The sequence below is a fragment of the Triplophysa rosa genome, linkage group LG19 (genome assembly GCF_024868665.1).
Source record: "Triplophysa rosa linkage group LG19, Trosa_1v2, whole genome shotgun sequence".
Classification (NCBI taxonomy): Eukaryota; Metazoa; Chordata; class Actinopteri; order Cypriniformes; family Nemacheilidae; genus Triplophysa; species Triplophysa rosa.
Genome location: NC_079908.1, coordinates 7196648 through 7218315, shown reverse-complemented (window position 1 = coordinate 7218315; position 21668 = coordinate 7196648). Strand labels below are relative to the sequence as shown.

The window sequence follows — 21668 nt, the reverse complement described above, 5'->3', positions numbered from 1 at the left end:
CAGCCAGAAACAACTTTAGTATCATACAGATTTCCTTGAGAAAATCAAAACAGAAGAATATCGATCTTGGCCATTACAACTGTCATAACAAGCCAATTTGGCTAAAAATTAATTTAAAGAAACATTAGAAATTCTTTAAAATATATTAGAAGTACACTTAAAGGGATAGTTCACCCAAAAATTAAAATTCTGTCATCATTTACTCATCCTCCGATTGTTCCAAACCTGTATACATTTATTTGTTCGGCTAAACGCAAAGGAAGATATTTGGAAGAATGTCAGTAACCAAACGGATCTCATCCCCATTAACTCCCATAGTATTTATTTTCTACTATGGCAGTGAATGGGAGATTAAATCTGTTTGGTTACTGACATTCTTCCAAATACCTTCCTTCGTGTTTAGCAGAACAAGGAAATGATTTTACATAAGTGCTTCAACAAATAGTCTTTCCGTCATTTAACAGATGGCACTATTATATGTAATATTACATCAAATGTAATAATTGGATTGAGACACTACCGTTTTAATCTTTATCAACTATTATCTTTAAACAATTTACTCTTCAAACTCTTCAAAGCAAAAATTACCCTAACCTTTTCAAAAGTCTCCATTTACTCACAGTGCAAATGTACAAAAAAAAGCGTGTTTTGATAAAAGATACTTCTTTCTATTTGACATCATCTTTAAAAAAAGACAAAAATGACTTTCTATGTAAAATAAAATGTTACAGAACTAATATATTCCTTTCCCTCAAGAACTTCAATACTGTATTTTCATTCTCTTCACTTTTGAAGTGTGCACATTGATGCCCAGCGATGATGTAACAGTCAATGAAGTGGGTTCTGTTTACTCATATAGTGCTCAAATCCATGCAATGTTTTTCATCTTTTCTTCCAAAGTGCAATTGTTAAATCCAACCTCATTTTATTCAAAATCTGCGACGAGAGATCAACTCCTAAGTGCACTCCTCCTTCAAAGTTTCATTAAATATTTAAAATCTCAGTTTTCTCTTTCATTTCTAATTGTTCCACGATATCTTGACTGATGTTCTTCTCACCCTCACTATCTCCTTCTACCTCCATCAGATCTTCTTTATCTTCTCCATAAGAAGAAATGGGTGAATATGCACAGTTCAAAGAGATGTTCACCGGACAGCTGGAGGGGTCACAGAGGACCTGAGGGGCTACATCAGGAGCAGTTTTCGGGAGTGTGGATTTGTTGTTGGCCGTTCTCATGGCGTTTATGGGGTACGTGGTGACGGTTTCTGCGGTGAATTCTCGGATCTCACCGGGCTCCAGAGGCTGGGGGCCACAGGGGTCGTGTTCGCTGCATGACAAGCGGCCGTCCAGCTTGGATATGAATAACATGCCGTCCCGATGTTCCACGCAGTATGAGCTGGGACACATCTCGCAGAAGGAGGCCGCCTCCTGACCGCACAAGTCACACTGATGCCATGGACACTCCCAACGCCCTGAAACATAATAACATGTGACATCAAAGTGATTTTTTCGGTAAATTTGCAGATGTTTAATAAATAAATGTCAGTGAATGAAGACTGACCAGCAGGTCTCTTGGTGAGATTAAGGCAGTCTGCGTGGTAAACTTTTGGACAGCCCGGCCTCTTGCAGGACACAATCTGTCCTCCATCTCCACAGCTGAAACACTCGTCCTCTCGCTCCTTGATCACTTCCTGGGATTTGCGTTTCATTTGGGATTTCTTCTTTAGTTTGCGGCCCTTATCGTCTGACGGGGGGTTGTTCTGAGAGACAGAGATCATGTATTAACCGTTAAAGGAGTAGTTTAGGTGCATTATATGAATAAGAACCCTAGAAAGCTTTCCTCAAAGGCCCCAATTTGTTTTCGACAGAAGAAATAAATCATGAAAATCATGATTATCATGAAATTTTAATTTTATAGTGAACTACTCCTTTAAACTCCAGTTATCAATGCAGAAAGAATGACTGAATTATTATTAAAAGATTATGCATGGGATAGAATAACTATTATGTTTTTGTAAAACAATCAAATAAAATATATATTTTTTTACAACCAATATAGTGTCAACTATTTTTAAGTGACTGAATTTTTAATTTCCGCTTTTTGTCACAAATATTAGGGTTGCCAGTTTTTCTTCTAGTTTTCATTGGCCATTCGGCTAATTTTGTCATGCAGATCTGGCAACCCTGTCCCATAGAGCTCTGAGGTTTGACTCTTACTTTTGGTCTCACTCCCAGGAATCCACTGCAGTTAGATGCACCGCATTTACACACCGTCTTCCCATTGCCCAGACACTCAAGGTTATAGTTAAAAGTTAACTCTGTGCCTTTAAAGACAAAAATCAAAACATCATTTTTGGCAGACCAGATTAAATGCAAGCTTGTAGCCAAACGTGTTTTCAATAAAAGTGATTCGACTTACCAGCAGGAATATCTGTAAGAGCAAAAAGCCCAACACGGGTGTCTCCGTTGACCGTCCATTTTTGGGTCTCGCAGTTCGGCTGGCAACTGTGATTCATGAAACGGGCTTCATTTCCCTTTGGCCCGGCGTCAATTATTCGATCCTAGCAGAATAAACATAAAAGTAGAGATGAACTGATCCTTAATTTCACCACCGATACCTGATTGTTCAGAGCGATATCTGACGATATCTTAATATTTAATAACTTTCTGAATGTTATTAATTCATATAATGACTATTAATATTAAACATCAAACTGGTGATGTTTCTTAACATTTTCTATACACAGACCACAAATTCATTGTATTTTCTTGTCCTCATTTGATTGACAGTATACATCGACCCTGATCATTGGCTGTTTTTAAACTATTACATTTTTTTTATTAGAGATGCACTAATATATTTCCCAATTATCGGTATCGGTCGCTAAAAGCAGTTTTTCACACTGTCGGCTATCGGTCGATACCGATAATTGGGAGCTATATTGGTGCGTCCTTTATCAAATGTTTTACAAAAAATTCATTCATAATTCACCCTCATGCAAATGAAAATTTGGCGATAACTTCATATCTCATTGTTCAAGTCAAGATATTTCATCAGGAGACGCGCAAGAACCAATGAGATTTTGAGATTTAAAAAGTTATTGACGTGTAGCCATATTTGAAATTAGAGCTCAGATCCGCTTTATATATATAAATTGTGCTAAACTGAAAAAAGGAAGTAGTATACATCTGGAAAGGTATGTGGATGAATAAATTATGAGAGAATATTCATTTTTTCATGAACTATTCCTTTAAAGGGGTCATATGACACGGCTAAAACGAATATTATCGTTTGTTTTAGATGTAATGCAATGTTTATACACGATTTAAGGTTCAAAAATGCTTCATTTCCAAATACCGTGCATGTTTGTATCTCCTCTTTGCCCCGCCTCTCTGAAACTTTTTTTTAAAAAGCTCATCTCTCTGAAAAGCAAGGTGTGCTATGATTGGCCAGTTGACCAGTGTGTAGTGATTGGTCGAATACTGCAAGCGTGTGATGGAAATGTAACGCCTCTCACCATATTTGGAACATCAGGTTCCAAAGCAATTGTACTGACAGGTACGCCCACCTTACTTGCGTATACATTTGGGCGGTCTTAGTCAACTCATACCACGAACTGATGTAGATTTGTGGGGGTGTGGTTACACGAGGCGTTTCAGGCAGGTCTGGGTGAGCATTCGCTTTTAGATAGAATGCATCTTTTGTTCCGACACTTTAATTTTTGCATTGTACATGTCTAATTAATACATGCATGGGCAACTTATAACACACCAAAGACACAGAAAAACACGTATTTCGTATATGACCCCTTTAAGCTGTCCTCATGTAACAGAAAGAAGTCTAAGAAACTCACCTTGTCCAGTGTGAGCATATAAAAGTTGCCAATATTGTTCTCTTGAGCGTGCTTAATCCGGGCACGGCATTCCTCCTCATCTATCACCTCTCCGACATACTCGTTGACAAAGTCCCCCTTGAGTATCATCACACAGAATGTCACAAACCAAGTGATTATCTAACCAACAGACATTAAAAACAAAACTTTTACATATCAGCACGCACCTTTTTAATATCGTGCATGCATCGCAGCCCCCAGCCTCGAGACAGCGTCCTGAAGATCTCCACCTGACAGCACTGGCGTTTGGAGAAACATTGGTTCAGGCAGCGCTCACCTGCGGGACACACCAGCGGGTGGCACTCGTACAGCAGCATGCGGTTGATGCACTCTGAATCTATACCGCAAGGGTTCTCATCCGTCGCTTTACAGTTGCATCGTGGGATTTCCGAAAGGTCTGCCGAGATGATCTGCACCTTGCCGATTGGTTTGTTCACCTGTGGGATGGGCCTAGTTTAGATTCTCGCTATTGAATCATGTACGGGTGGCATTAACTGTCACTTGTGGCCGGTACCTTAATATGTCTGTATGGTGGAGGTTTCTTGTCTTTTCGTCTGTCTTCCTGCAGCTGTCGTAGTTCTTTCTCAGCCTGCAGTTCTTTAAACCTGTTTGCGGCTTCGTCCAAAGCTGAGTCACAGTTTGAGAAATTTCACTTGCTTTGAACATCATATGAGCACTGATATACATAAACATATAATCAGTTTTACCTTTCTTATATGTAGAATCAACTCCCTTTCCCATTTTCTCTTTACTGTTGGCATCGCCCTCCATATAAGGGAAAACACGAGCTTGGTAGGTCCATAGGTAATCATTCGAGCCGAAGAAAAGGACCGGGAACTCTCCGACATCATGTCTCATGCGCTGGATATTCTCAGGAATTCTTTCTGGATGGCTGACCTCTGCCGGCCACCACCTAACAGAGCAAAGAAAGGATAATGGCATTCTTATTAGGGATGTAATGATTCACTGTGAGCCGGTTGAAAATCGATTATAATATGTGAGCATTCAAGTCGGTTAAATGAATCGCAATACTTGTTTTGAACAGCAGGGGCAGCTGTGTTTCCTGCAAACTTTGTAAACATGGATATGCTGATGTTTCTTTAAAAAGGAAAAAAATCCAAGTAAAGAAAAGCAAAAAGGCTTAGTTTGATTATATTAAAGAGACTTTTGTATTATTCGTTTTTTATTTGATTTGGAATTTGTTTCAAAATTGCAGTTTTGTTTAGTTTTGTTATATGACATCAAATATATTTTTATTTTACAAAGACACATGCAGCATTTGAGAAATAATAAAAAGGCAGTTGTTCATTTCTAATTTGTCTCAACTCATTTTGTAAAAAAAAATCATGAAAAAATCGTATCGTGAATCGCTTCATCCCTAATTCTTGTCATTATTAAAAACGTTTGCAAGAATGTTTTTTCGTGTGCTGACCTGTAGCGGCCCACTTTCACCCAAACGACCTCCTTGTAGTGCGGTTTTCTTCCGGCTCGACAGTCGTTGCAGTACCAGCTGCCTTCTGGCATGTCGATGTTCAAGCATTCTTTGTGGAACGCAGCAGGACACGATTCACAGCACAGCAGACTTCCACCTGCGAAGAGAAGCGAGACCAAAAATGTACAATGTTTCTGTAAATGGACTTGTAAAGGGATAGTTCAGACAAAAATAAAAATTCTTTCATCATTTACTCACGCTCATGTCATTTTTGGCCTGTATGACATTCTTTCATTTGCAGAACACAAAAGAAGATATTTTGAAGAATGTTGGTAACCAAACAACACTGTACTCCATTGACTTCCATGGTATGAACACAAAACCACTAAAACGTTTTTCAAAATATAGTCTTTTGTGTTCCACAGATGAAAGGTTTTGAACAACATGAGGATGAACAAATGATAACGTTTTGAATAAGAAGTTGTGCTTTACAATCAATGTTGAAGTTTCTTCATAATACAAATTCTTTTCTTTTTGTTTTCCATGAAAAATAAAGTCAAACATGTTTGAAACAACCGTCATGTCTGAACGATTCCTTTGTATTTATTATAGACCTACAAAATTCTAGATGAGAAATGGTTGCCTGTCACAGCTGGATTCAAACCTTCAGAGCAGACGAAGCACCAGCTGACGTTGACGTGCTCGTGGTTGCGGCAGCCCTTGCGTGGTGTGAAGTGATTGGGACACACAATACTGCTGTCGGTCAGCGTGACACTTCCAGCAGGTATGCACTGATCATCTGCGTGATACGCCGCGGGACACCTGATGCAGCAGGTGAGCTGACCTGCGACACAAAATATGTCAAAATTCAGAATAAATATGCCGAATGCTCTTAAAGGGATAGTTCACCCAAAAATGAAAATTCTGTCATCATTTATTTACCCTCATGTCAGTTTAAACCTGTATGACTTTCTTTCTTCTAGAGAACACAGAAGAAGATCTTTGAAGAATGTTGGTAACCAAACAACATGGAACTAGGGATGCACCGATATGTACATTTTGGCCGATAACCGATAATTCTTGAACATTGAAAGCCGATAACCGATATATTGGCCGATATACAGTACCTAAATATTAAAATAACATATTCTGAGACTGAAAAAAATTTTTTCGCCTGAAAACATGTACCAAGCCTACTTTACACCAATTCAAGATTCTTTAACTTTTAAACCTTTCTGGTATATTGTTTATTTTATACATTTTAGATGTTCTCCCATAGCAACCAAGCAATTGGTTCTCAATAGCCCCAAGTCTAACAAGTCTCAAGACAGAAAGCATTCAGACAGCAGTCGGCTTTAAACAATATGCTTTTGTTCCTATAATTTACATATTAAGAAATATCTACATACTACATCAACAATGTTTTGCTAATAGCAGTAAGTGAATGATCATGACAGAAAGACAGAACTGTACTGGATTTGAACTGTGAGCAGCGTGCAGCTGAAGTGGTTCAACCAAAGGAAATTATTAATAATTATCGGCTATAATATAGCGGCGTAAATTTTTATTATCAGCCGAAACCGATAACATTAAAATGACCATTTATAGGCCGATGCCGATACCGATATGGCCGATAATTTATCGTGCATCCCTAGTACATGGAACCCATTGACTTCCACTGTATAGACACAAAACCACTGAGACACTTCTCAAAATATCTTCCCTTGTGTACCGCAGGGGGAAAAAAAAGAGTCATTTACAAGTTTTGAACGCAGAATTTTTATTTTTGCTGAATTGCTGAACTGTCCCTTTAAATCTGTGCGAGATTTAATGGAGACAAATATGTCAGCACAAACCTTCAGATACCAACCTTTAGATGCGGATGGGTTGGTAGGGTTGGTAATATAACACGACAGACACGCGTGAAAAGGGCAGCGGAAGGCCCGGTTCAGAGCCACCGTGGGGCCGTGGTTTGCCACACACTCCCCGTGATAAAACTTCCCACATTCAGGAAGCATGCAACGCCTCACATCCTCACTTAAGCTCTTACAGGAAAAGCAGGAATGTATGCCTATCAAAACATGTATGAAATAAACGTCAAGACACACCAAAAACGTCCCAAAGTGTTGTCAAGTAAATGATGAAGTAGGGACCCACCAGTTGTGCACTCCTGACATAAAAATGTCTCTCCTGGAGTCTCGCTCAGCCCAGTGCATTGTAGGTGAAAAGCCCCACAGCATTGACCCTCGCACAAAAGCAAATCTCCCTTTTTCTCACACACCTTCAACAAAAAGGACCATTCGACTTACTTTGTTTATTAGTAATAATACACGTGACCCCAGAAAACAAACCTACCTGACACACATGTTCCTTGAAGAGGATGCCGTCATCTTTTTCACCAGAGGGGCTCTTATTGGCTGAGAGATCATCAGATTGCGATTGACCTTCCGTTTCAGAAGGCAAGCCATGATTGGGTACAAACATCTGAATGAAATGTCATATAATAAGATTAGTTTAGGTCTAAAGTATACTTTATTGCATTACGTTTTGTGTATTTAAGTAATGAATACTGCATTTGAGGTGTTCTGATAAGTCACATAAAATATTTTATGTCATTAAAAAACAATTACACTATAAAATGTAAGATGCCTTGTGGTCCAATACGGTGTAGTTCAATAATCTGCCAGCAGGGGCTAACCTGCCGTCTTCTGTGTCTGTCCACTACAAAGTTTAGCCACAGAAAAAATGAAGAGACCATTGTTCGACCACTCTCGAACAGGAAATTCGTCACCTCCACTCAATAATAAAGAAGGGGGAAAATGGCGTCGCTGAGCTCTCCGAAGTTCGAACTTTAACTCGGGTAATTTTATCTCAGCATCCCTACACTACTTGCAGACTGACGCTGTCTTAACGTGGAATGCAAGCACAACGCATATGGCTTTTTTGTGAAATTACGCAAAAAGGATGAATAAACGCAATGGATTTATATATTTTTGAAGATCAATATTGATGTCTCGCCAATGTTAGCTGATGTTGCATGACTGTCTTTAAAATACAGGTTTACAAAATCCGATTTTTTAATATAATCCACCGAAGTACTGAAAACCCTGATGTTACACACCCCGGTACCGTAGGTGGCGATATACACCTAAACATGTTGGTTGCCATTAAAAGGAAAGGAAAAGGAAAGAAGAAGGAGAAGAACGTTCGCTGATCGTTATTTACTGTTACTTGCAGTTGATGTGTTTTGTAAATATAGTTTGTGTTTTTTACTCAAAACAATTAAAACTTAATTTGTGTAAATTATTCAACATTTTACTGTGGTTGTTTGGTATGTTATTTTGCTTTAAATATAAAATTCCTAAATTATTTGTGTTCACATTTTTTCATTTTTATAAAAAATTATTTATTTGATAATGCATTTGTTGTTCACGGCTAACTATTAGAATGTTTACTTTCTAAATACAAACCTGGAAGCAATGTCTGGATTTAGTAACATTAAATATATTTAATAACATCTAAACAATAATTTTGTAGCATTAAAACATTACAAGTATTTATTGACATTAAAACAGCGCCGTTTCATAATTACTTCCGGGTTGAGGTCAAAATTAGGTGACGTAAATCCGCTCGGGCTTCGAGTGGAGGTGACGTATTTCCACTCGCCCCATCGGCTGCAGCCAGCCCCTATTGCATTTTAAACATTTCAGTTTTTCTGAATTCACTATTTATAGGTATGTGTTTGGGTAAAATTATCATTTTTGTTTCATTCTGTGAACTACTAACAATATTTCTACCAAGTTTCAAATAAAAATATTGTTTCTATTCTAAAACTGGAGAAACAGGTCAAAATAACAGAAAGATGCTCTGTATATTTTTAGACATTTTTAAGCAATACAAAAGTAATATTTCTACATGGAAACTTCATGTGATAACCTGGATTTTTATCACAGTTTTCATGCGTCTTGTCATTGTCATGCTGTCAGTCTTTCACATTGCTGTTGGTTGATTTAGTTAAAATTCAACCGACACTGGACTGGAATAGCCACAATACATCAACAACATTTTGGAATGCTCTCTTATTGTTTCCGCGGCTGTATTGTTTCAGTTAATGGTGCATTTCTGTCATGTTCACATCTGGTGGTGATGATGATGATGGTGGTTCCTCTGACCACAGAACTGACACTCGGTATAAACTCTAGAGACTGCTGTGTGCGAAAATCATTAAGATATTTGCATTATCAAATAAAGAGACCAGTGAGTGAATTAAATACTGCATGTATCAGTACACTAGGCTCTCAGCATACACACAATTATTTGAACCATCCAATTTTGGCAACAGGATATGATGTTACACACCACTGCGTCTATTTTTATTACATAATAAATCACAAATTATACTTCTGAATTAGTTGAATCTATGTGTCAAATATCTCTTTGTTTTGCTCTGAGGACAACATTGTCTATGATGACAATAAAATTTGCAATAATGCCATGTATTCTATTTCATATGTTATGCTATATATTATTTTTTGTTTGTTTTCTGTAATTTCTTGTAATTTCTCTTTAAAAACATTGTAAAACAGCGCTATAAACAAATCTGAATTGAATTGCGAACGCGAATGCATAGGTCTGAGTGTCAAACTTTAAGTTTGGTGTGAATAGAAGTGAATAGAGCTCTAAGTTTAGGAAGAATTATTTTACTGACCTGTGAGTTCACAGCATCTGAGTCATTTTCAACTGATTCTGGGTCAGCTGCCTGAGGCACAGCCGGGGAAATGACTGTCTCCATCACAGGACTTTCAAGGATAGAGGCAGCCAGTGTGTCGATGGACTCGACGGACGGCTTGTTCTTACTTTTTGATGATTGTTGTCCCACGCCTTTATTTACACAAACATTCAAACAACGCACACAAAAATATTAAATAAATCTTTATAATAAAACCTTCTTTAACAACAATTTACTTTTGCTACCGAATGATAGAGATTTTTATCGGTTTATGAGATAACAATTGTGGGACTGAATTAAACTGGTCAAATGATCAAGCACAGCACACAAAATCTATTATTTTTCTTTCCTCCCTAGGAATACATCCCATGACCTTGGGGTTGCCTGCACAATGTTCAACTAGTTAAGATACCCAAAGCCTTTTTGCATTCTCAAGTTTTAGGATAAGCACAGATGTGAACATAGCAGGTCTACTGTTGTGTACTTCTTTGTGGCACCATCTCTGTCTCAATCTTAAAGCACTCCATTTCAGATGAGTGTCATGTACGTGATGGGCAGATGTATTCTTATATGCTTGTTAAATCTGCTAGGAACTCATTCTGACTATCGGCTATGTTTTTAAAATAACATGCCCTCCCTAATATTTTCAATAAAATGATAAACAGTTTTAAAGGCTTGACAAACCTGAGTTAGCAGCATGTCCAGGTGTTTTCTGTGACTTCACCTGTGAATGACAATGACGTTAGCTCGATTCTCTCATATTCTTATATGGCATTTATTCATTAATATATCATTAAATATTGTATATGCCCAAACTTTATTTATATTTAAAGGAATAGTTTACCGAAAAATGACAATTCTTTCATCATTTACACTGTATGACTTTCTTTCTTCTGTAGAACACAGAAGATATTTTAAACAATGTTGGTAACCAAAAACAGCTCGGTCCCTATTGACTTCAACTGTATAGACACAAAATCACCGAGACGTTTCTCAAAATATCTTCTTTTGTGTTCCACAGAAGAAAGTCATATGCAGGTTCTGAATGACTTGAGGGTGAATAAATGATGACAGAATTTTTATTTTAGGTGAACTAGACCAGGGGTTCCCAAAGTAGGGGTCAGGCCGCGAGGGCGGGGTCGCGAGATGATTTCCAGAAATCATTTTTAAAAATGATTAGAAATAGTATTTTTATCAATAAGTGTAATAAAATGTACAAATATTAGTCAAGTTCAAAATAAAAACACAAATAAAGAGCCATCAGCCTTTCGAATTTCCTTCCCCTCGATCGTGACCCCAGAGGTGACTACGTCACATTAACGAGCAAACGCATGGTTATGTGGTTATTTGCATAGGCTATATCCACGCAGATTCATTTTTAGGCTTTAAATTTATTTTATTATTTTTAATGAAATGTTAATATCGACCAAAGATGACGCAGAAAGGCTAGAGGAGGAGGGCGGAAAAGGCCATCGACCTCAGGTACGAAAAGAAGCCGTTTGCATAAAGAGGACATCCATCAGCACTCGAATAGGCCTTATTCCAAGTGTCGAAAGTACCGAGAGGAATTTATCCAGTATGGATTCACATGCGTTATCATCAACAAAGTACTACATCCCCAATGTGTTGTCTGCACTGAAGTGCTTGCACATGAAAGCTTGTAAAAATGCTACTACACTTGAAAACCAAGCATCCCTCTCTTGCTGCTAAACCAGTAGATTTTTTCAGAGTTGCAAGGCCAAAAGAAAGTCCTAACTAAACAAACAACAATCCCTCCCAAAGCTCAACAAGCGTCATATGAGGTGGCTTATTTAAATGCACAAGCAAAAAAATGCACACAATCGGGGAAATCCTTATCAAACCCTCTGCTATAGCTATAAGTCGGGTTATGCATGGGGATAAACTGGCCCGTGAGCTAGAATCAGTTCCGCTGTCTAATGGGACTATTGTCTGGCGCATCTCCGAAATGGCCCATGACATAAAGTGTCAGCTGGTGGACAGAGTGAAGAAAGGGAAATACGCTTAACAGTTTGTATCAAACTCTGCCCAGCTGCTTGTATTTGTAAGATACAGTTTTGACGGAAAATGTAACGAGGACATGCTGTTTTGCACCCCGCTGGAGGGTACATGCACGGGCGAGGACATTTTCACAAAACTTGACAATAAACTAAAAGAAGAGGGACTGACTTGGGGCGAGTGCATCAGTGTGTGTACAGATGGTGCTAGAGCGATGCTGGGGAAAAAAGGTCTTAAAGTCCCAGTGAACCGGAAGTAGCGATCGTTTTTACATCCGTATTCTTTTTTTTTAAAGATTTGTTTTTTGCCATTTTGGCTTGAATTGTACAGCTTTTAGTGGTAGAGAGGACAGGACGCGAAGAGGGAGCGAGGAGGGGGTGGGTTCGGGAAAGGACCGCCCACTAGGCTATCGGCTCCGACTACATCCGTATTCTTACACTTTTCCGAGTGAAAAGGGGAGGAGTTAACGGATGCTCCGCCCAAGTCGTCTAATTTATGTCATTTGAGATGGATAGTCATTTCAGGGCGGAAGTGCATTTTCGGATTTTAACTGAAGATAATGAGGGTACATGAATTTAAAAAAGAAAATGACCCACATTGATAAGCTATTTATTATAAACGCTGCAATATTCAATGAAAAAATAAGAATTGTCATTTTTTATTTCACTGGGACTTTAAAGCAAGAATCTTGCAAATGGCACCTCACGTAAAATGTACGCATTGTATTATACACAGAGAGGCACTTGCGAGCAAAACACTTGACCCAGAACTTAAAAGTGTTCTTGAGACCTCAATAAAAATGGTCAACTACATAAATTATTACTGCTTATTTCTGACGGAGCATGGGTCCCAGCTCGCTGATTCTAACTGGTTAACAAGGCTTGCATATTTATCTTGTATATTTGAAAAACTAAATGGACTTAATATGTCATTGCAAGGTGAAAACACCAGCGTCATGTCGCTTAATGATAAAATCCATACATTCAAGAGAAAACTTGAACGCTGGAGCGAGCGAGTTGAATTGGGCATGATTGACAGGTTTTCTGAGCTTGACGAATTCATGGAGTGTTAACATAGTAAAGAAGTCTATCATACCCACCTTCAAGCCCTCCTGGAACACTTTAACAGGTATTTCCCAGAGGAAACAGCTCCAGAACAATATGACTGGATAAGATCACCATTCACTGTAACGAGTGCAGATCGTTTGACATCTGACCTGGAGGACGCATTGGTTGAACTGTCAAGTGACCGAACCTTAAAGACGGCATTTAATTCCAAGACGGTGGCTGATTTTTGGATTTCAGTCGAGAGGGAATACCCACGGTAATCCAAGGCCGCTATGGATGTGCTGATTCCGTTTCCCACTACCTACTTGTGCGGAAAGACTTTCTCGGCACTCAAGTACATTAAAAATAAATACAGATCGCGAATGAACGTGGAGTAATCTCCGAGTTGCGGTCTCCAAAATTAAACCAAGAATGGACTTGCTGTACTCCAAGCATTGTGCCCAGCCATCTCATTAGGACGTTAATGTTGATGAGTAATGAGTAAATTACTATAAAATAATATTATGGATGTTAGAATGTTGTGTTCTTTTGTGTTGTTATTATGATCGTGTTTGGAAATATGTGCGCTATTGCGCGCAACCTTTGTATATAGAATTTTGTGAAATAACCGAGAAGGTTTACTAATCAAATTACAAAGATCAAAAATCGAAGTAAATGTAAATAACATTAAAAACAAATGTGCAAGGAGACTTGATTTAACTGACTGAAATTTGACCATCTGTACTAATAATCTATGGTTTATGTATAACAACAAATAAAGTAGGCCTAATGAGTAAATTACTATAAAATAATATTATGTTAGAATGTGTTCATTTGTGTTGTCACTATGCGCGTGTTTGGATAGACCTAATAAGTGCATGTGCGCAGTTGCACGCAACGCTTGTATAGTTTAACCACCTCCGAGGCTAGTGGGGTCTCAAGTCACTGGGACTGTTATTTTGGGGGTCGTGGGCTGAAAAGTTTGGGAACCCCTGAACTAGACTTATATAATAACATATTTCCTATTGATCGTATCGATGTTGCAAAAGAAAGACATTTATTGATATAGTCATATTGAATTGTTTTGGTCTTTTAGGAACAAGAAATAAAAATTTATGATTCTATAATAAAAGAACAGGACTCTGAACGAAGTGTTTAAAATCGAGTGACCCAAAAATGAAAACTCTGTCATCATTTTCTCAACCTCAGATTGTTCCAAACCTGTATAAATGTCATTGTTCTGCTGAACACAAAGGAAGATATTAGGAAGAATGTGAGTAACCAAACAGATCTCACCCCCCATTTATACTATGGGAGTCGATGGGGGGTGAGATCTGTTTGGTTACTGATATTATTCCAAATATCTTCCTTTGTGTTCAGCAGAACAATGACATTTATACAGGTTTGGAACAACCTGAGGGTGAGAAAATGATGACAGAATTTTCATTTTTGGGTGAACTGTTCCTTTAATCGAGTGAATACCTTTCGTTTAAGCATGAGAATTGGTTCAGCCTCAATTGAACTTTCCAGAATTTTTTTGGTGGGCTTCCTTTTCCTTTTTGTGCTTAGACACACACCCCCACCTATTAAAAATGATGAAAAATAGTGAATAATTTGACTATCATGACTATTTCTAAAAAATGTTCTTTAGCCATAAATAATTGATATTCAATGAATAAATAAAATAAGCACTGTTGCCAGTCAGCAGTAGGCCAAATACAACAACTTTATCATACCATTACAGTATCACATACAGTAATAATGCCTATGAAATGTAAAGAAAAAGGCATTTTCATAAAGCACACTGAATGGTCCGATGGCAAAAGTCACATCTACTCACCAATGGCCAAATCATTTTGACAATGAAGCTGTTCCTTATGATGAGTTTCAGCACATGGAGATGGTGCTGTTTCAGGAGGTGGAGTCAATGTATCTATAGACAAAACCTGAGCCTCATCATGTGGAGCGTCTTCAATTGCGGATGTGGTTTTGGACATCTCTTCTGGAGGAGGAGTCTGTACTTCTGGCATGGATTGTGACACACCTTGTTCTCTTGCTTGAGGTTCCTGTGTGGTTCCACCTGGTGCTTTCTCTAATGGATCACTACAGTTGTGTTTTTCAACCTATGTGCAGTTTACAAAACGCATCAGAAGGGTATACTGAGTTAGAGAATATAAAAAAACCTTCCAACATCCAGACTGAACTGTGGAAAGTCCATTAGCTTAGCATCAACTTAGCATTAGCGTAGCAGAAATTTAACTACCTTAGTAGATGACTCAGGTTTCTTTTTTGATCTTTTCTTAGTGGAAAAGAACTGATCATACTCCTCTGTCCATTCGATGAGTCTTTTGCTAGGTTTTCGAATACGTTTGCATTCTGTGAAAAACACGATATGTTTAAAGAAGGTAAAGAAAACCAACATGTTATCTATAGATGACATTATCCACGAATTCCCTTACCTGTGGGGATTTTGTTTATTTGATTATTGCTTTGAGAAGTTTCTGATGCATTTGTGTTACTCTCCTTCCCAGGCTCTACCGAAATTGACTTGTTTGTGCCATCTATCAAGATGTCACAATTTTCTGAGGACACATCTCTTAATTGTCCTGCCTCTTGCGTACGATTCCCTTCATCTAGATGTAATTCTCTGTCACTGACTTGGTCGAACTTCTGCCAGCGTTTTTTGGGCACATTGGCTGAAAACTTGGTGTCTGGTTCTGATGATGAAAGCCGGTGCTCAGGTATTACTTTATCAAATGGATTTTGAGTCATCACTGTGACCACACTGGGTGCTCTGGCTTGTGTCTTTATATTTTCCAGAAATTGAACTTTTTTGCTTTTGCTCTGAGCATTTTTAGAAACGGTGGAAGTGAGATGATTTTCAGAAATAACACCGCTGTTAGCCATACCACCTTGTAGGATCTCCATTGCCTTCTTTTTTCTAGATTTCCCCCTGCTCTTCTTCTGTTTGGCTGTGAAGTTTTTGGTTTGTTTACATTGTGAAACTATAGTGTTGATTGTGTCCGACTCATATTTTATGTCATTCGTGGGAATCAACGATGGTTCCTCTTTAATAATATGGTTTTTGGGTAAGGGTTCCATTATCAATGGTTTTCCTTCTTGTTCTCTGCTATCGTGCATATCCTTGAGCACCATTAAGAATGTACTAAACTTATAGTTTACATCAGGCCTAAAAGACTTGCCACTATGATCTTTATCAAGTGACTTGAAGGTTATTTCCTTCATGTTTTCAAGATCTTCCATTTTTAAGTGCAAAGATGATGCAGAGGAACTTGCAGATAGACCAGAAACATGGTTCTCTTGTTTAAATTTCATTGAAACTGATGGAGATATCCAAGAGGATTCATCTTCAGATTTCATTAAATGTTCATCATCCTTCAGACTTAGATCAGAAGATGACAAAGCATGCGTGTCAATTTTTGAATCCATTTTGAGATCGTGGCTTGGTGTAGTTGCAGTCTTCTCCTGTGCACCTGTTATTTCAGTTTCTGTAAAATCAGACGAATTCTGTGCCTCGACATTTGAGGTCAACCCTTGACTATGGTTGGAGAGCTGTGTCTTCTTGTGCTCCGCCTCCTCCATCGCCTTCAGCGCTCTAGTCATCAGACGACTGCTTGCAGGAAGGCACTTCACTCTCCTATCGAGGGCCTTCTTGGCTTCTACAGACAAATGCTCCAGTCCTGTGATGTCCTTGGATTTCACACTTGCTGAATCTGGCATCTTAATTTTACAAGACACCTTTCCAAAAGAGCAGTTAACGGATTTAATTCCCGCACGACCAAGTGCCCCATTGACTTGACTCTTCCCTGCTTTGCTGAACCAAAGGCCGCCCTGGTTCTTAACGTTCTTCTTTACTTCAAGATAATTTGTAACAGAATGTTGACTTGAATTTGAGTTTGCCTGTGAATTAGCAACACTTTGCTTTGATATTCGTTCGCTGCTTTTGGGACACCTGCGGATCTGAGGAACCGAATCAATGTCAGAGTAGGGATTGTCAGAAGCTTCCACAACCTTGTCCTTCTCATAATTCGATTCCTCATCTTTTACGACGGGTTTTGATAATGACTTTTTTTGCTTTTTGTTGTTTTTGGTCATTTGGGGAACTGCCCCGTTGGTGACAGGGCTAACGTTAATTAATCCCACCGAAGACGCCATTTCTTCTTTGCCCATTGTGGTTAAATCAGAGATGTTTTTGGTGAGCTCTGAGCAGGGAGTTGTCACCCTTGGCTTCTCTAGAAGCAGAGATTCAGCCTCAGCCACGCTAGCACTCCAAGAGTTCAGAAAACGTTTGGGTATCTGCAAAGTAACAATAGAGTAACAATTTCACAGGAGGTTTAAAGGTAGCAAAATATCCTCTTAACTGATACTTAACATGTGCTTCAGAAATTACAGAGTATCTGCGGTTCTCGTCTTTCTGTCGTCCACTTCCTTTGACAAAAGGAAGATTGTTAAACTGATATCCACCCACAAATATATGAGTAGATCGCTCGGCAACCCATGCTCGTTCTTCAGGTTCCCCAAATGTCTTGAGGAAATACTGACGACTGGCCTTAACTGGTGGCTCTGAAATACAATCAAACAAAACATTGAACTGAATTGAACTTTTTGACAAATAGTAAATACATGAGGATTTATGTTTGTGGTGTCATGTATTTACCTTTAATTCTGTGGTAAACTCCCTCGGTTGGGTCAACAGTCACCTGACATGGCCACCACGGTCTACGGTTAAATTTTGACCATATAACTTCACCCTCTAAATATTTCACTGGTGGCAGAGTTTTGGTTTTCTGCTTTTTTGTCTGTTCATAAAGGAAATTAAGATTAATTCAAAATGCAAACAAAATGGTTAATAATGGTTAATAAAGTATTTTTTGATAAAAAACAATCCAATTCATAAGAACATAATTTAAATGAAGAACACATTCTAAGAATACCTATGACGTATATTATTATTAATATGGGATGACTATATTATTGGCATAAATAGAAGAATGGGATATTAAAATACTAATATAATCTTGACTTTGGGACCATTTGGATAAAGGAAATTTCAAAAAGTTAATTTTGAGAAAATCTCCACCATTATTGGTTTGTGATATTTTATATCCAAATATAAAATATATAAATATTTTGTATTTTTGTGTTGTGCGACATTGAAACTTTTTGGAGCCACTGAAATTCAATATGTAAACTTTTTTCCATTTTACTATTTACTTATTAAGTTTAATGCCGTTTCATGTTAAAATGTTTTATTTTTAAAACATAATTTGTCAGTCAAGAAAGCTTAACTCCCCTTCTAGGCTCTAAAACAAAAAGAGATAAGAGTTTAAAGGTTGGTCTCTATATTTACGAATGTATCATATTGGATTTCACTTGCTGCAGAGTAGGGCTGTCAAACGATTTACCGCGATTAATCGCATCTGGAGTTTGTGTTTACATAATATATGTCTGTGTACTGTGCATAGTAATTTTGTATTTATAAATACATACACATACATATTTAGAAAATATTTACATGTATTTATTTATATTTACCAATCATTTAAATGATATATAAATGTTTAATAATGTTTACATGTTACATAATATCACATACGTATATTATGTAAACACAAACATTTATTCTAGATGCTATTAATCGCGATTAATCTTTTGACAGCCCTACTGCAGAGGTTTTTGTGCTGGTCTGGATTTTTTGGAAATGCATAAAGCTTTTAAAAAATATACTATTATAAATTTATTATAAATAAATATTATGATATTTTAAAGCTAATTCCACTCAAATTTGACCTGTTTTACAAGACAGAACACATTCAATAACATATTAAACTGTTAATGAATTAAATTTCACTGCGTTAAATCACTGGCCTCTTGATTCTAAACTCAACATATAACCCTGTTTCGTTTGTCACTGACTGTTTAGCCAAATTACCAAATTTATACCAAATTATTTTTTATAAATTATGCAGTCTATATTTAAAGATGGCTAGAGATATAGTGGTGGTAGTAATTTGGAGGGGGAGTTGTGGGGGGAGTGAATTAACGGAACCAGAATTTGCCATTATAATCCCAGCAGGGCTACTCACAAGAGAGGAAAGCCCACCATCACTTTTAGACACGTCTTCAAAGTTGGCTTCTTGGTCCAGGGTTGCAGCAACCTTTGATTTTTTGCTTCTAGTTGGACAAAGCTTGACATCCAATTTTGTCTTTGAACTTGTATTTGTTGTATGGTCCTTTCTGGAGCCGCATGAGGCCCTTCCCACCAGAGACTCCAACTCGGTGTCCATAGCATCCTCTTCTTCCTCATCTTCAAACAAAATTGAATCAAAATGCAGTCCGTTTGCGAAGGGACTGGAGGAATCCAGACTGAAATCAGGACTGGGCGGAGACGTGCAGCTGTCAATCTCAGCCAAACTGGTTTCCATCTTCTAATGGCACACTGAGCCAGACTAACTCGATCTGCACATGTCTCGTAAACCTTGTGGCTTTTAAAGGACTACAAGTGGTTCACGACCAGGCGAACCCTGACCAGAAATGCATCAGGCACCTGTGGGCAGGTGCCACAATCTGCAGCATCCCCAAGCGTGAGCTCACATGGCTAAATTATAGTGTTCCGTTCTCTGAAAAACATACACATTTGTAATAAAAACCTGTGGATTATTGCATAGCTTCTATAACGGAAGTTAAATAAGTGACGCTGCGCCTCTAATTAGCCTCGTGTATCACAAACAAAAACCACCAATTGGTAAGCGGCGGCCGGCTTTGTTTTCATGACATTCTAGCGCACTGCATACTACAAAACACTTCAAGCAGTGGCAGTATGGTAGGGTGGCAATGCGAACATACATGGCGCGGCAGTAATAACATGCGCACACATATGACATAGAGCGCAGTGAACTCTGCCCAACTCATTTCACATGAAGTACAACATGATGCGATGCACAAATGACATGCATGTGAAACTGACAGCGACGTGCCCCCTGTGATAACAAAAAGCACGCGCGCTATTCATTTATAATGCATTGTTATTATTTCAAACAAACATCAGCACGAGTTCAAACTGGCCCACTGTTTAACACTTCGTTGTTTTAAAACACATTTAAGATCAAGTTCAAGGCAACGCCGATGAAATCTTACCATTTACACGTTGGGCAGTGTCATTCATATTAAAAACTCACCGTTCGTCCGCGCCAAATGACCCCTTTTCTCAAATTGTGAAAGTGGATGAAGAAAATCCCAGCCGCAGCTGCAGTAGTAGGCCAGAGAACCTGAGAACATATTCATGCTATCATCACTCTACCCCTCTAATGTAAAAATAGATCAAACACATGCATTGTAACACTCACACAGAGAGGCACCTATCCGGCGCGCGACGTCTCAATGACAACGTACCTCTACGATACGCACGCTGTACTTTTCATTTTCAATGATTTTTCAGTGCTTTCCTTGCTGTCGACCTGCCCCTGGTTCTGTTTCAAGCCCGTGACTGTATGTGTCTATGAACAGCAGCCAATCGGCACGGCAACCCAACCCCCTGTGTGTGTGAGAGGAGCTCTCCTCAACTCCTGTGCTTATACTTTATCCCAAAAACAATTATGCGTAATAAGAAAGCGCTTAAATGTTTACGTAAAACGCTCCGACGGGGTTAGCACGTTCGTATTTATTCCCCTCTCACTTGCTGCAACGTGCACAGCGAGCTGACATCATAACCCCTAATTCGTCCATTATCATGTTTTAAACCCTCTAAATGTTATGAAACATACCCAAACAATTACCACAAACCAGGAAACATTCGTTTTCGTATTGAAAATACGCGTTTTCTTTTCAGGTTCAGAGCTCTTGATATCATTCAAGATGGAGTCGGCTGTTGGCACAGGCCACAAAGTGTTAAATTTCAATTTGAAGGCTTTATACACTCAATAAGTTGTGCATTATTTTCCCAACGACGTATTTTTACATTATAGTTATTATACAGGAAGTTCGTATAGACCCGTAGACGTGCTTTCGGCCAACATCAATACTGCGCACAAATACTGGCACATTGGCAAATGTTTTAAGAGGATTTTGGGTTACAGTGCGCACATAGCAAAGGCACAACACGACGCACTTCTCCGCTTCATTAAATCACACGTAAGATATAAAAAGATACGAGGTGCGTTGGTCGTGAAGACGTTTTGAAGTGTCAGCGTGTAAATGGCGCTTTTGTTTTCTTCCTCTGCCGTTTGTTATTTCTGATGAAAGAGAAAATGGTGGAGATCGACATCATCTCTCCGTGTTTACCGGCAGAGTTTAATCTGGTGTGAATGTGACACCGAGGCGCTTTAATGCGACGAGCGGGCATATTTGACAGCTTTTGATCATGTTTACATACGTGACAGCGATATATGTATAGCCTCTGGTGCTTAGCAACATGCCTGTTCAAATTCTGTATCAACTCAAAAGCTTTTACAGTAATACTCCCGTGAGGCATATTTTCGGGGGAGGGCGTGTTTGGAGATAGGGAACTGTCATCTTGTCGTTTGGGACGTTGT

General features: G+C 38.5%; 1 protein-coding gene across 5 annotated transcripts; it reads right to left on the bottom strand.

Annotated features, from left to right (window-relative positions):
• Positions 1–379: 379 nt before the first annotated feature.
• nsd1b (nuclear receptor binding SET domain protein 1b) lies at positions 380–20835 on the bottom strand. Of its 5 annotated transcripts, none has more exons than XM_057360122.1 (24): positions 20484–20835; positions 20275–20405; positions 19224–19757; positions 17795–17936; positions 17510–17700; positions 15576–17433; positions 15380–15492; positions 14957–15239; positions 14599–14699; positions 10739–10778; positions 10034–10206; positions 7681–7809; positions 7483–7606; positions 7196–7396; positions 5990–6169; positions 5326–5482; positions 4601–4806; positions 4408–4520; positions 4061–4330; positions 3855–3971; positions 2420–2561; positions 2218–2324; positions 1562–1760; positions 380–1472 (listed from the first exon to the last, which is right to left on the bottom strand). In XM_057360122.1, the coding sequence occupies exons 3-24, from the start codon at positions 19560–19562 to the stop codon at positions 985–987; spliced, it is 5673 nt and encodes a 1890-aa protein (XP_057216105.1). In that variant the 5' UTR covers positions 19563–19757; positions 20275–20405; positions 20484–20835; the 3' UTR covers positions 380–984. The 5 variants fall into 5 exon arrangements, with proteins under 5 accessions (XP_057216105.1, XP_057216104.1, XP_057216108.1 ...); XM_057360121.1 differs by having other exon boundaries at positions 20530–20835; XM_057360125.1 differs by having other exon boundaries at positions 17528–17700; positions 20530–20834.
• Positions 20836–21668: the final 833 nt, after the last annotated feature.